The sequence below is a fragment of the Boleophthalmus pectinirostris genome, unplaced genomic scaffold (genome assembly GCF_026225935.1).
Source record: "Boleophthalmus pectinirostris isolate CB_2022bp ecotype Guang Dong unplaced genomic scaffold, ASM2622593v1 HiC_scaffold_9, whole genome shotgun sequence".
In the NCBI taxonomy this organism is placed as follows: domain Eukaryota; kingdom Metazoa; phylum Chordata; class Actinopteri; order Gobiiformes; family Gobiidae; genus Boleophthalmus; species Boleophthalmus pectinirostris.
In genome coordinates this window covers 28,796,021-28,807,693 of record NW_026571541.1, presented here as the reverse complement: position 1 = coordinate 28,807,693, position 11,673 = coordinate 28,796,021, and the positions used below count along the sequence as shown (strand labels likewise).

The 11,673-nt window shown below is 40.1% G+C and overlaps 1 protein-coding gene across 1 annotated transcript in view; it reads right to left on the bottom strand.

Moving 5' to 3' along the window:
- Nucleotides 1–1,260: 1,260 nt before the first annotated feature.
- cog6 (component of oligomeric golgi complex 6) overlaps nucleotides 1,261–11,673 on the bottom strand; it is a 78,035-nt gene continuing 67,622 nt past the window's right edge. The window contains exon 19 of the mRNA XM_020937699.2: nucleotides 1,261–1,706. Within this exon, the coding sequence (XP_020793358.2) occupies nucleotides 1,559–1,706 (148 nt within the window). The 3' untranslated portion in view covers nucleotides 1,261–1,558. The remainder of the gene's footprint in view (nucleotides 1,707–11,673) is intronic.

Here is an 11,673-nt window from a genome sequence, read left to right as displayed (position 1 = left end):
TGTCAAGACATTTAAAAAGGGAACATTAGCATTTCTACAACTCTTATATAAATACTCATATATAAAAATACCTTATACCTTAAAATACCTTTTTAAGCACTTTACTTTTAAGTGCTTTAAAGACTTGAAATGACTTGAACTTGACTTGGACTTATGGGCCAGTAACTCGAGACTCGACTTGGACTTGCCTGTATTTGACTTGGGACTTAACTGGAACTTAACGTCAAAGACTTGAGACTTGCAAAACAACGACTTGGTCCCACCTCTGCATTAAATGAATAATGATGTTATTCAAGTAATCTGGGAGTACCTCACACATGGGTCAGTCCAATAAAATGCTGCTGCTGCTGGGGAAGTTTGAGCATAAACCCTTGTGCAGCCAAACCTCTTTGTCAAAGCCTGATCCCATCAGATCTCTGAAGCCGCGGGGCCGGGCCTGGTTGGTTCTTGAATGGGAGACCGCTGGGAATACCAGATGTCACAGTGGGGCGCCAGTGACTAGAACTGTTGTTGTGTCTTTATTATAAAACAATGAAAAAAGGATGTTTAAAATGCGCATGTTAATTAGTGCAAGTTCAATGAAGAGCTTGAAATGGTACAAAGGCAAGTCTTGAACAGCCAGATAAAAGATAAAAGATACAAAACACAAGTCCAAGCTCTGCCAAAACTACCTCAGGAAAAAGAACAAGATGTAAACTTGAAAACATGAAGTGTCCAGCACAGACTCCAGACTTCAACCCCATCGAGCTGGTTTTGGGATGAACTGGACAGAAGAGTGAAAGACAAACAACCTACAAGTGTCACACATTTATGGAAACTTCTGCAACTGACTTGGGAAGAACTTTCTGAAGAATATTTGATTTCTATTGTTAAAAAGAACGAGCCACGAGTGTGTTCAGCTGTTATATCTGCCAAAGGTGAACACTTTCATGAATCAAAAGTTTAGAATACATTTTGGTCGACAGTAAACAGTAAAAAAACTGGAAAAAGTGTTTTGTTCTATAGTGTATATTTGCGTAACAATATCAATACTCAAATTAGTACTGATTCGATGCTCATCTCTCTAGTTTAAGCCACAATACGAGCAGCTCAAACTAGAAAAAGACCTTTATCTTCACTGAACGCTGATCGCTTCAAGTCTTGCAGTGAATTAAAACCAGCTCTTCGAATGTGAAAAGTCTGAATAAAACATTTCGTATGGGCACAGCGGACCAAACCATAGACATGTGAAGTATTAGAAGAAAAAACACACAAAAACCCTTCACATTTCTGAGATCACTTTATGTTCAGTAATAGTGTTATAAACATGACTTTGTACAACATGAGATCCTGAAGACAGCCCATGGAGTAAAAACAAGCGAGCCGTACCAGTCTAACAAACCCATATACCCTCCTATGTAATGTACTTTCCCTCCGGCCCACAGAAAACCCCGCCTTACTTTATACATTTATGTCATCGACCGCTCCACGCTTTAAATAGCCCAGTGGAGCTTGAGTTTCTGGCTTCTCTTGCTGCTGCTGCTGTGGTGTGGTGGTGTAGAGAGGGGGGGGGGGTCTCTCAGGACAGTAAGGTCTTGACCTGCGGGGGCGACCGGGGCACCAGGTTCTCGGCGTCTTTGTATCCGTTGGCCGGGCTGGTGAGAGCGGCGTAGACCTCGGCGTAGGCCCTGCAAACCAGCTCTGTGGACTGGCGAAAGATCTGCTCCCTGGAAACGAGAAAGGAGAAGGATTTTAGTGCTGAAAGAAGGAATATGGAGCAAAAATTGTTAAAAACGGTGATTCTGATACCGTATTTTTACTTCTAGGGCTGTGAAAAGCATTGAAAGTCAAACACTGATCGATACTAAAACTAGATACAGAGAGAAAAAGAGAGGGAAAGAGAGAAAGAGATAGGGAAAGGGAAAGGAAGAAGGAGAAAGAGGTTGGGATAGTTTGGAGAAAAATCAGACAAATACACTGATAAAGGCGGATGGAGAGAGGTAGAGAGAAAAGAGAGGGAAAGAAAGGAGAGTGTGGGGTGAAGGAGAGGTGAAAACAGAAAGCTGGGGAGATGGAGATAGACAAAGAGAGATGGGTGGAAAGAGAGGTTGAAGGAAGGTATAGGGAACGAGACGAGGAGAGAAAGATGAGATAAAAATGTAGAAGTAGGGAGAGAATGAAGGAGAGAGAGAGGGGGAGAAGTAGAGAGAGAAAGAAGATAGAGGAGGAGAACAAATAAATAAGTAGGGAGAGATTTTCAAGTATCAAAAATCAGATAATCGATACTAAAACTAGAGAGAGAAAGAAAAAGAGAGGGAGAGAGAGAAAAACTTTGACTTGATGATAGAACTTATGGAGAGAGAGGAAGAGAGAGATGTAGAGAGAAAGATGAGGAGATAAACAAGTAAATGTAGGGACAGGATGATGGAGAGAGAGAGGGAGAAGTAGAGAGAAAGAAGAGGAGATGAACAGATAAAAGGTAGGGAGAGAGATTTTCAAGTATCGAAAATCAGATACTAATCGATACTAAAACTAGAGAGAGAGAGAGAGAGAGAAAGAAGTAGGGAGAGGATGACGGAGATATAGAGAAAAGTTAAGATAGCTGGAGAAAAATAGACACATATACAGAAAGAGGTGGATGGAAAGAGAGGTAGAGAGAAAAGAGAGGGAACGAATGAAGAGTGTGGGGAGACAGAGAGAGAGATGGGTGGAAAGAGAGGTTGAGGGAAGGAGGAGAGAGGGAGAGAGCGAGGAACTCTGACTTGACGATAGACTGATAGGGAAAGTATGGAGAGAGAGAAAGAAAAGAGATGTAGAGAAAAGGATGAGCAGATAAACAGGTAGAAGTAAGGAGAACATAAGGGAGAGAGACGAGGAGAAGTAAAGACAGAAAGAAGAGGAGATGAACAGATAAAAAGGTAGAGAGAGAGATTTTCAAGTATCAAAAACCAGATACTAATCGATACTAAAGCTAGATACGCATTTGAACAGGTATTGATACTAAAAACGTCACTTTTACAGGACAGAAATGAACCTTTACTGATTAGTTTTAGAAAGAGTTTGAGCTGTATCAGAGCACAGAGACTAGTAAACGCCCATGGACACAGATATAACACCACATGGGAATATAAAAGAAAGTACTATGATTTAATGTTTAGGGTTCCCACTCTTTTTCACTGACAAAATTTCTAAACTTTTCCATGACTTTTTCAAGACCTAAAGTGAATTTTCCATGACCTTACAGCACCTACATGTAGAATTGATCAGACTTTGAAGGCTAAATATGAAACGTTAACCCTTTCCACTCACCTTATGGTTTGGTATTATAGTTTTTTTAACATTCAAAAAACTGTCAGTGCATTTATTGTCGTCTCTTTTAAACAAAAGGCGCATACGTTCAGAAATAATCTTAATAACCTAATGAGAACTTAACAGAACGTTGTAGTTGCGTGAAAGAAATACTAAAATTCCATGACTTTTCCAGGATTTCCATGACCGTGAGAACCCTAAATGTTGAAAATCACATTCTTCTGTCTAAAGAGTTTTTTTTTTTTATTATCATCATGGTATCTACTAGTCAGGCTGGTGCCACCTAGTGCCTCCGCTCAATTTCATTCCTCTCCAGCGACTAGGTCAGGAATTGGAATATACTAGACGGTTTGCAAGAACCCCAGAAGTTGTAGACTGCACACCGGCCAATCAGAGAAGAGCTGTGCAGCCATGACGTCAAACTCAAGCGCCTGTCTGGGTCCGTTTTGTGAAACAGCAAAGCGTTGATGGATGTAGACGAAGACAGACATTCTGTGTTGGCAACGATTCCTGAGATCGAGGATTTAAAGCCCGAACAAAGAGAATGTTTAGTGAATTTTATCAAGGGGAAAGATGTTATTGCCCTTCTTCCTACGGGATTTGTCGCAATACATATGTCACGATTAAATAGCAGCAGTTGGTTAAATAAAAAAAGTACCTGCCTACTGTCAAGCAAACAAATCCTAATGCTGTGAGGTCAGACGGTTTCCACGAAGTGAAACCAGCTGATGAATCAGGCAAGGTACCTACATGCCTAAAGCTTAAAATGCTCTATTCCACCTTGTGATGTCATGTAGTGGTGGTGTAGTTCTCACATTAACAGCTCCTTTTACCTTTAGTTCAGCAGAGATTGGCAATTCATGGTCTGAAATCATCCGAATGATTCTAGTGAAGGTGTGTGGAGTTTAAAAACACGATGGAACATTTTCTGTATTATCACAAGTCGTAGTATTATTTCTGTTGAGCCTAAATATGCAGGATATGTGTGTGAACCAAAAAAAAAACACAACTCCAGGCCCGTTTTTGACGAGGAAACGACATTATAACACGGATGGGAAAACAGAGTAATATGGGCCCGCCTGATAAACGGCCCGAGCTACTGTATTTTCACACACATATCCTTTTGTTATTAGTCACTACTACCACGTAACGCGGTACTAATGAGTAATAGTAGTTCTTTGTGTACAACCGACGATGACATCAACGCGTCTTAATCCCTGCCACACCTCCACAACCTGCTCCACATTCTTTCAAACATGTGCCCTACGAAAGCATCTGAGATTTAAAAATAACTGGCCCTGATTTGCTTGGCTTGTGTTCAGGAGACAGACAAGAGTAATTACGGGTAATCGGGTACGAGTTTGCGCCGTGATTTGAGGTCATGCTCCGCGCCGTACGCTTTGACATAGAAATAAATGAGTCACGCGTCACTCGGAGAGATTAGCGCTCCCATTCACCGTGCGTGATAAAAGGGAGTCTGTACGGTGTACGCCGCCATCTATGGACCGTCTCATTATTTACTGTATATGTGGAGTATTTGAAAGAGAAGGATGGATGGAGGGATGGAGGGAGGGGGTGGGGGGTGAAAGAGGATAATGGGTTAGGGTTAGGGTAGAGAAGGTGTACAAAGAGATGGATGGAAATAAGGTTGAGGAAAGGGAAAAAGAGGAAGGTCGGGAGAGAGCGGGAGTTTGATTTGACGTCAGAAACGTGGAGAAACTATGGAGAGAGAGGAAGAGAGGGATGGAGAGAGAAAGATGAGGAGATAAGCAGATAAAGGTAGGGAGAGGATGAGGGAGAGAGAAAGAGAGAGACAGAGAAAACAACTAAACAGTGAGGAAAAAAAAGGAAGAGAGGGAGAGGAAGTATGAAAAGAGAGACATAGAGAGAGATGTAGAGAGAAAGATGGGGAGAGGGAGAAAGAGAGAGAGAGAGGGAGAGAAAGAGAGAGAGAGGAAGTATGGAAAGCGAGAGATAGAGAGATATAGAGTAAGAGGGGGAGAAAAGAGGGAGGGAGAGAGAGAGAAAGGGAGAGAGAAAGAGAGGAAGGGAAAGAGAGGGAGAGGAATTATGGAAAAAGAGAGATAGAGAGAGATGTAGAGAGAAAGATGGGGAGAGGGGGAGAAAGAGAGAGAAAGAGAGAGAGAGAAAGGGGGAGAAAGGAAGAGAGAAAGGGAAAGAGAGGGAAAGGAAGTATGGAAAGAGAGAGATAGAGAGATGTAGAGAGAAAGATGGGGAGACGGGGAGAAAGAGAGAGAAAGAGAAGAGAGAAAGAGACGGAGAGAAAGTATGGAAAGGGAGAGATAGAGATGTAGAGAGAAAGATGGGGAGAGAGGGAGGGAGGGAGAGAAAGTATGGAAAGAGAGTTAGAGAAAGATGAAGAGAGAAAGATAGGGAGAGGAAAGAAAGAGAGAAAGAAAGAGAGAGGAGAGAGGGAGAGGAATTGTGAAAAGAGAGAGATGTAGAGAGAAAGATGGGGAGAGGGGGAGAAGGAAGGGAGGGGAGAGAGAGAGAGAAAGGGAGAGAGAGGGAGAGAGAAAGAGAGGGAGGGAAAGAGAGAGAGATGTAGAGAGAAAGATGGGGAGAGGGGGAGAAAGAGGGAGGGAGAGAGAGGGAGAAAGAGAGAGAAAGTATGGAAAGAGAGAGAGATAGAGAGAGATGTAGAGAGAAAGATGGGGAGAGGGGGAGACAGAGGGAGGTAGAGAGAGAGAGAGAGAGGGAGAAAGAGAGAGAAAGGGACAGAGAGAGAGAGAGAGAGGGAGGGAGGGAAAGAGAGAGAGGAAGTATGGAAAGAGAGTTAGAGAAAGATGAAGAGAGAAAGATGGGGAGAGGAAAGAGGGAGAGGAATTGTGAAAAGAGAGAGATGTAGAGAGAAAGATGGGGAGAGGGGGAGAAGGAAGGGAGGGGGAGAGAGAGAGAAAGGGAGAGAGAGAGAGAGAGGGAGAGAGAGAGGAAGTATGGAAAGAGAGATCGAGAAAGATGAAGAGAGAAAGATGGGGGAGAGGGGGAGAAAGAGAGAGAGAGAGAGAGAATTATTTATATATATTATAAAACAGAAAATGGGTTTTGGGCGCGTGTGTTTTGTGTTTTTATCAAATTTGAACTAAGAGAAGCTACTTTAAATATTCCACCTGAAACACTTTGAATAATTGAACATTTTCATAAAAACCACAAGACAAACTGTGTATACGTATAAACGGACACAGCAAACCCACTAGGCGCCTCTGAGTTCCAAATACGAATGGCGTGATTCAGCTCCAGTGGCTCCAATTTACTTTCTATTGAACAATCGTCGCCCCTCTCCCTGTAACTGCAGCTGCCCGACTCCTCATTTGAATCTTAAAATGTTCGCATTAACTCTAAGCTCTACGTGATCATACGGGCTTTTGTCATAAGTTTGTCCCTAAACGGAGAACATTCATCAGCTCTGAGTGACAGCTTTGTTACGCTAGGGGAAGTGGTGATCCTAAATTGGCTCAGTGGACACTATGATGCACTCTCTCGGAATTACAAATATGTGTAATGGTGTAATATCAAAATGGGCGGGGCTCAAACTGAAACATGCTCCTGACTCATGGTTTGAAATCAGATACAGATTCTTAAAACACTATTTTGGCTGATTAAATGTACTTCAACTTGAGTAGTATGACCTAAATGTGCTTTTTAGGGGCATTGACACGTGCACACAGACCACTTATGAACTAAACCTGGACTACAACAGGACTAGAACTGGTCCAATTTCCAAACCAAGTCAATATGAGGACTAAACGGGGCTCAAATCAGGACCAAACGAGTAAAAGTATGAATACATATAAAGCCTAGAGTGCCAAAACATAACATTAGGGCAGCAATGGGCGGGAGAGAAAGAAAGGAAGTATGGAAATAGAGAGGCGGGAGTAGCTCAGTTGGTAGAACATTCGCCCACTGATCTGAAGGTTGGTGGTTTGAATCCAGTTCTCGACATAAACATCACAGGTTGAGCGGTCAGATCCACTGACCCACAGGTTGGCTGGTGTGATTCCAGCTCCCACAGATGAATGCTGTTGTTGTGTCCTTGGGCAAGACACTTAACCCACCTTGCCCACAGTGTCTGCGTACACTGGTGTGTGTGTGAATGTGCGTGTGAATGGGTGAGTGGTTCCTTGTTGTAAAGCGCTTGAAGGTGGAAAAGCGCTATAGAAAAATATGACCATTTACCAATGATTAATCAGGATCACCGTGACAAGTCGACTATTCAAATAATCAAACCAAATACCATAATTTTTGAACTATTAGTCACACTTTTTTTCATGGTTTGGGTGGTCCTGAGGGCGCTCTAGGCTTGTGTATCAGTTTACTGCGAATGTCTCCTGCAGGAAAAGCCGCTGTCCTGCTGCAAGTAGTGAAATATGCAGTAGAAAACGGTAACAGAGCAGCAGAAAGAAAGTTTGAAGTGAGAGAGAAACTTATGAGGGACTGGGAGAAAGTGGAAATGGAGAACACGGCTTCACGGGAACCGGGCGGGTCCGCCTTACAACTTTCCTAGAAGTCATTGGACGGCAAAGCATGAACTCCCGTGACAACCGAAATCACGCAGAGTTGCTCAGAAGTGACACAGAGGAAGATGAATTCAATGGATTTAGTGATTTGGAGTGAGATCGTTACGTTGTTTATGCTATAATAATCTGAATATCTGTTAATTATTTACATTAACATATTAACGCATATTAAGCCTGTTGTTCTCTGTTCTATTATTATTACTAGAACTTGCCTTTCAAGATGATATGTTGGCTCCTGGTCTTAAAAAGTGTGCCTTACAGTTCGGTGCGACTTATATGTGTTTTTCTTCTTCGTTATGCATTTTTTCGCTGGTGCGATTTATACTCCGGAGTGACTTATAGTTTGAAAAATACGGTTAATTGTTATCTGGACTATACAGACTCAACATATATACAATATTCTCTGTCTACAAATCTTCTGTTAGCTTATGTCAACCTTTATTTGGTATGTATTTTATTCATATACAATAGAAATAATCCTGTTGCCTTACATATCATTTAATAATTTTATCAATACAAAGGAATAATTCATAGTTCCATTAATCTTAAAGTGCATATACCTGATTTTTCCCGTTATGTTTCTGCGAAATACAAGTACAGATATATTGTATAAGCAGCTCTTGAGGTCAAAATGTGGTTCAAGTCTGCTGTGTACCGACTGCCTCTAATTGGAAAGCGTTTTATTGTCTGATAATTGAGTGCAGGGATACACGATACTGATACTGGTACAAAAAAAATATCAGCTGGACAAGGTATCGGTCCCATAATATCAGTTCTGTCAATATCCTGGTTGTGCCTTTAACTGGATGTAATGAGACGATTTACAGGCTGATTTTGGCCCAGAATGTCTCACAATGTTTGAACTTTTATTCATACAAAGTGGTTCTGTAGTTATTTGAAGGATAAAGAACAGTTGCATAACACGGCTGGATTTCTGAGTAATACATTAACTGTGGTTTAAGGAAATAAGGACCATTTCCCGTCTCTACACTGGTATCGGTCAATATTGTGTATCCCAGTTACTTAAAATGGTATCGAGATCGGCATTGGCACTGAAAAAGCTCCGCAGTGGCCTCTGATAGTTGTGAAAAGTGCTAATAAACTCATCCTTGTGAATAATAAGGATGTTCGGAATGCATAAGGTTAGAGAGGAATAACTTTGGACCACTGCAAACTGTTTAAAATGAACTAGCTCTGTTTTCATGTTTTTAAGACAGTGAAAATCATGTACAGCGCCTTTAAAGGTCCTAGATTACACAAAATAGACAAGTGAGCTTTAAGTCATGTTTTAATGTTGTTACCTCTTCAAAAACAAACCTGGAGTTGTGTTTTGTTTCATTCACACATGTTTGAGTAAACTTCTATTATTAGTCTGTCTACATCTCCAAAGCTCAAAATGCTCTGTTCCACCTCGTGATGTCAGGTAGTGATAGTTTTCAGGTTAACTTCTACCTTTTCAAACAAAACAGAAAAGGCACACCAATGTTCTTGTAGAGGGGTACGGTCAAGTGGTAACGGAGGGAAACAGGAGCAGATTTTTTACATTCAAATAGCTCTTATTCAGAAACTAGAGGGACTATTGAAATAAGTAAGATATCAGAATGTAGGAAAGAGTTAACACTCCAACAGGGTAAAGTTAAACCTGTGATATTCTTTCAAGTTGTTGACAAAAAATTTTAAGAACTCATGTTGGTAACGGAGGGAATGAAATATGCAGCACTTTTTGGGCAATAAATACAAACAGTGATAACTAGTGGTTCTCACTTACATATCCTTAACAAACTGGTTTGAATATTTCCTTCATATAGTTTTCTACCATATGGTACAAGATTAGGTTGAAAAACCTCTTACTTTTTGAGTAATGAGATTTTTTATTAAGAAAGGTCATGGTAACGGAGGGAAAAGTAACGGAGGGAAAATTGTGCAAGCAAGTAGAAGGTGCATGATTTTGCATAATTTGTCAGTTTTTTTCTTCCAAATACTTTAATATTACTTCAAAATCAAAGGTAACTATTTCGATAAAATATGTCAGTCCTTCCAAGCAAATTTTTATAATTTTAAATACGTTTTTAAAAAAAATCATGTACCTTCATCAACAGTTCAAAGATGGAATAACACAAGATATGATGAAACACATCAATTTATTTACATGATTTGCAGGTCTTTGAAATTTGGAAAATCATTTTTGTTCCATGTTTCATACATGGTATTTTTAAAACGTATGTAACTTTAGAACCAAAAATGGTACAGAAAAAAGGTAAACAGTTTCATAAACTAGAGTACATATCTTATCTGTTGAATACATTTTTATATCAGATGCATTAACTTGAATTTTTGGCCCTGCTGTATACTTCTGCTTGACCAGGCCCAGAGGTGCAAATGGAACAAACAGCAAAATAAAAGTGAAAAAATGAACCTACACTTGACCAACTGCAGCAACTCCAGATCTTACAACTGCCCCCACACACTTGTACAGAAGGCGCTCGGCATGAGTGGTGAATCACTTCATCTGCCTCGCTTCTTACCCTGATGCGCCCATCACTCTGGAACAACAGGGTAAATCTGGACTCATCACATGACTTTCTTCCATTGCTCCAGATTCCAATCTTTATGCTCCCTACCAAACTGAAACCTTTTTTTTTCCTCACTGATTAGTTGTTTTCTTAAGGCTACACAGCTGTTCAGTCCCAATCCTGTGAGTTCCCTTCGCACTGTGCGTGTGGAAATGCTCTTACTTTCACAATCAAACATAGTCCTGAGTTCTACTATTGTTTTTCTTCAATTTGATTTCACCAAATGTTTAAATGATCACCGATAACGATCATTGACAATTTTTTTCCCCTTCCTTCCAGTTTGTAATAATGCGTTGGACAGTTCTTAACCCAATTTTAGTTATTTCTGCAATCGCCTTAGATGTTTTCTCAGCTTGACGCATGCCAATGATTTGACTCTTCTCAAACAAACTAACATCTTTTCCACAACCACCGGATGTAATCTTTCGACCAGTTGGGGTTAAATAACTTGTTGCCAGCTGAAAGATAATCGCCCATGCAGTAATTATCCAATAGGAGGCTCATACCTATTTGCTTAGTTAAATCCAGGTGGCGACATTTTTTTTTTTTTTTTTTGGCGAGGCAGTGTAGTTCCCTCTCCACAGTGAAAAAAAAAAGTAAAGAAGACATATTGTGCTTGTGTCTGCCATATAGTTATAATTTACAACTATGGAATCAATTTTGAGTCAGATAGTTCAAAAAACACTTCTAAATCAAACAAAACATCTAAAATAAAATAAATTTGCAATCATATTATTCGTATAATCGTGTAGAATATCTGTCTTTGGAAACGTTTTTGTTCCATGTAGGGATGTAACAATATCCAAATTTTTTCGCTATACATCTCACGGTACGATATTTATTGTGATATTTTGTGGAAGTTAACAAAATTGTGAATATGCAACTTTTGCCTTGACAAGACTTAATCCAAAGAACTAAAATGTAAAAGTGCTTAGAACTGTTATTTCTTCATGTAGTTTGCACCAAAACAGAGCAAAGGATCATGGTCGATGTAGTTCCCTCTGTTTTTTTTTAGCTATTGCTGCACCATAACAATGAATTCAAGCAAAGAAACTTGTGATTCGATATATTGTGATGGCCCACGACATTCTTGAGAGACTTTCGATGATACGAAATCACGATATTTTAATTACTGGGTAACACTTTATAATAACTACACCTTATTTAACCTTAATAAAGCATGAATAAAGACTTAATTAATAATGAACAAAGACTTAATTAATAATGATTCATGCTTAGTAAATGTTTAATAAAGGATAATTTGTCTTCACTTT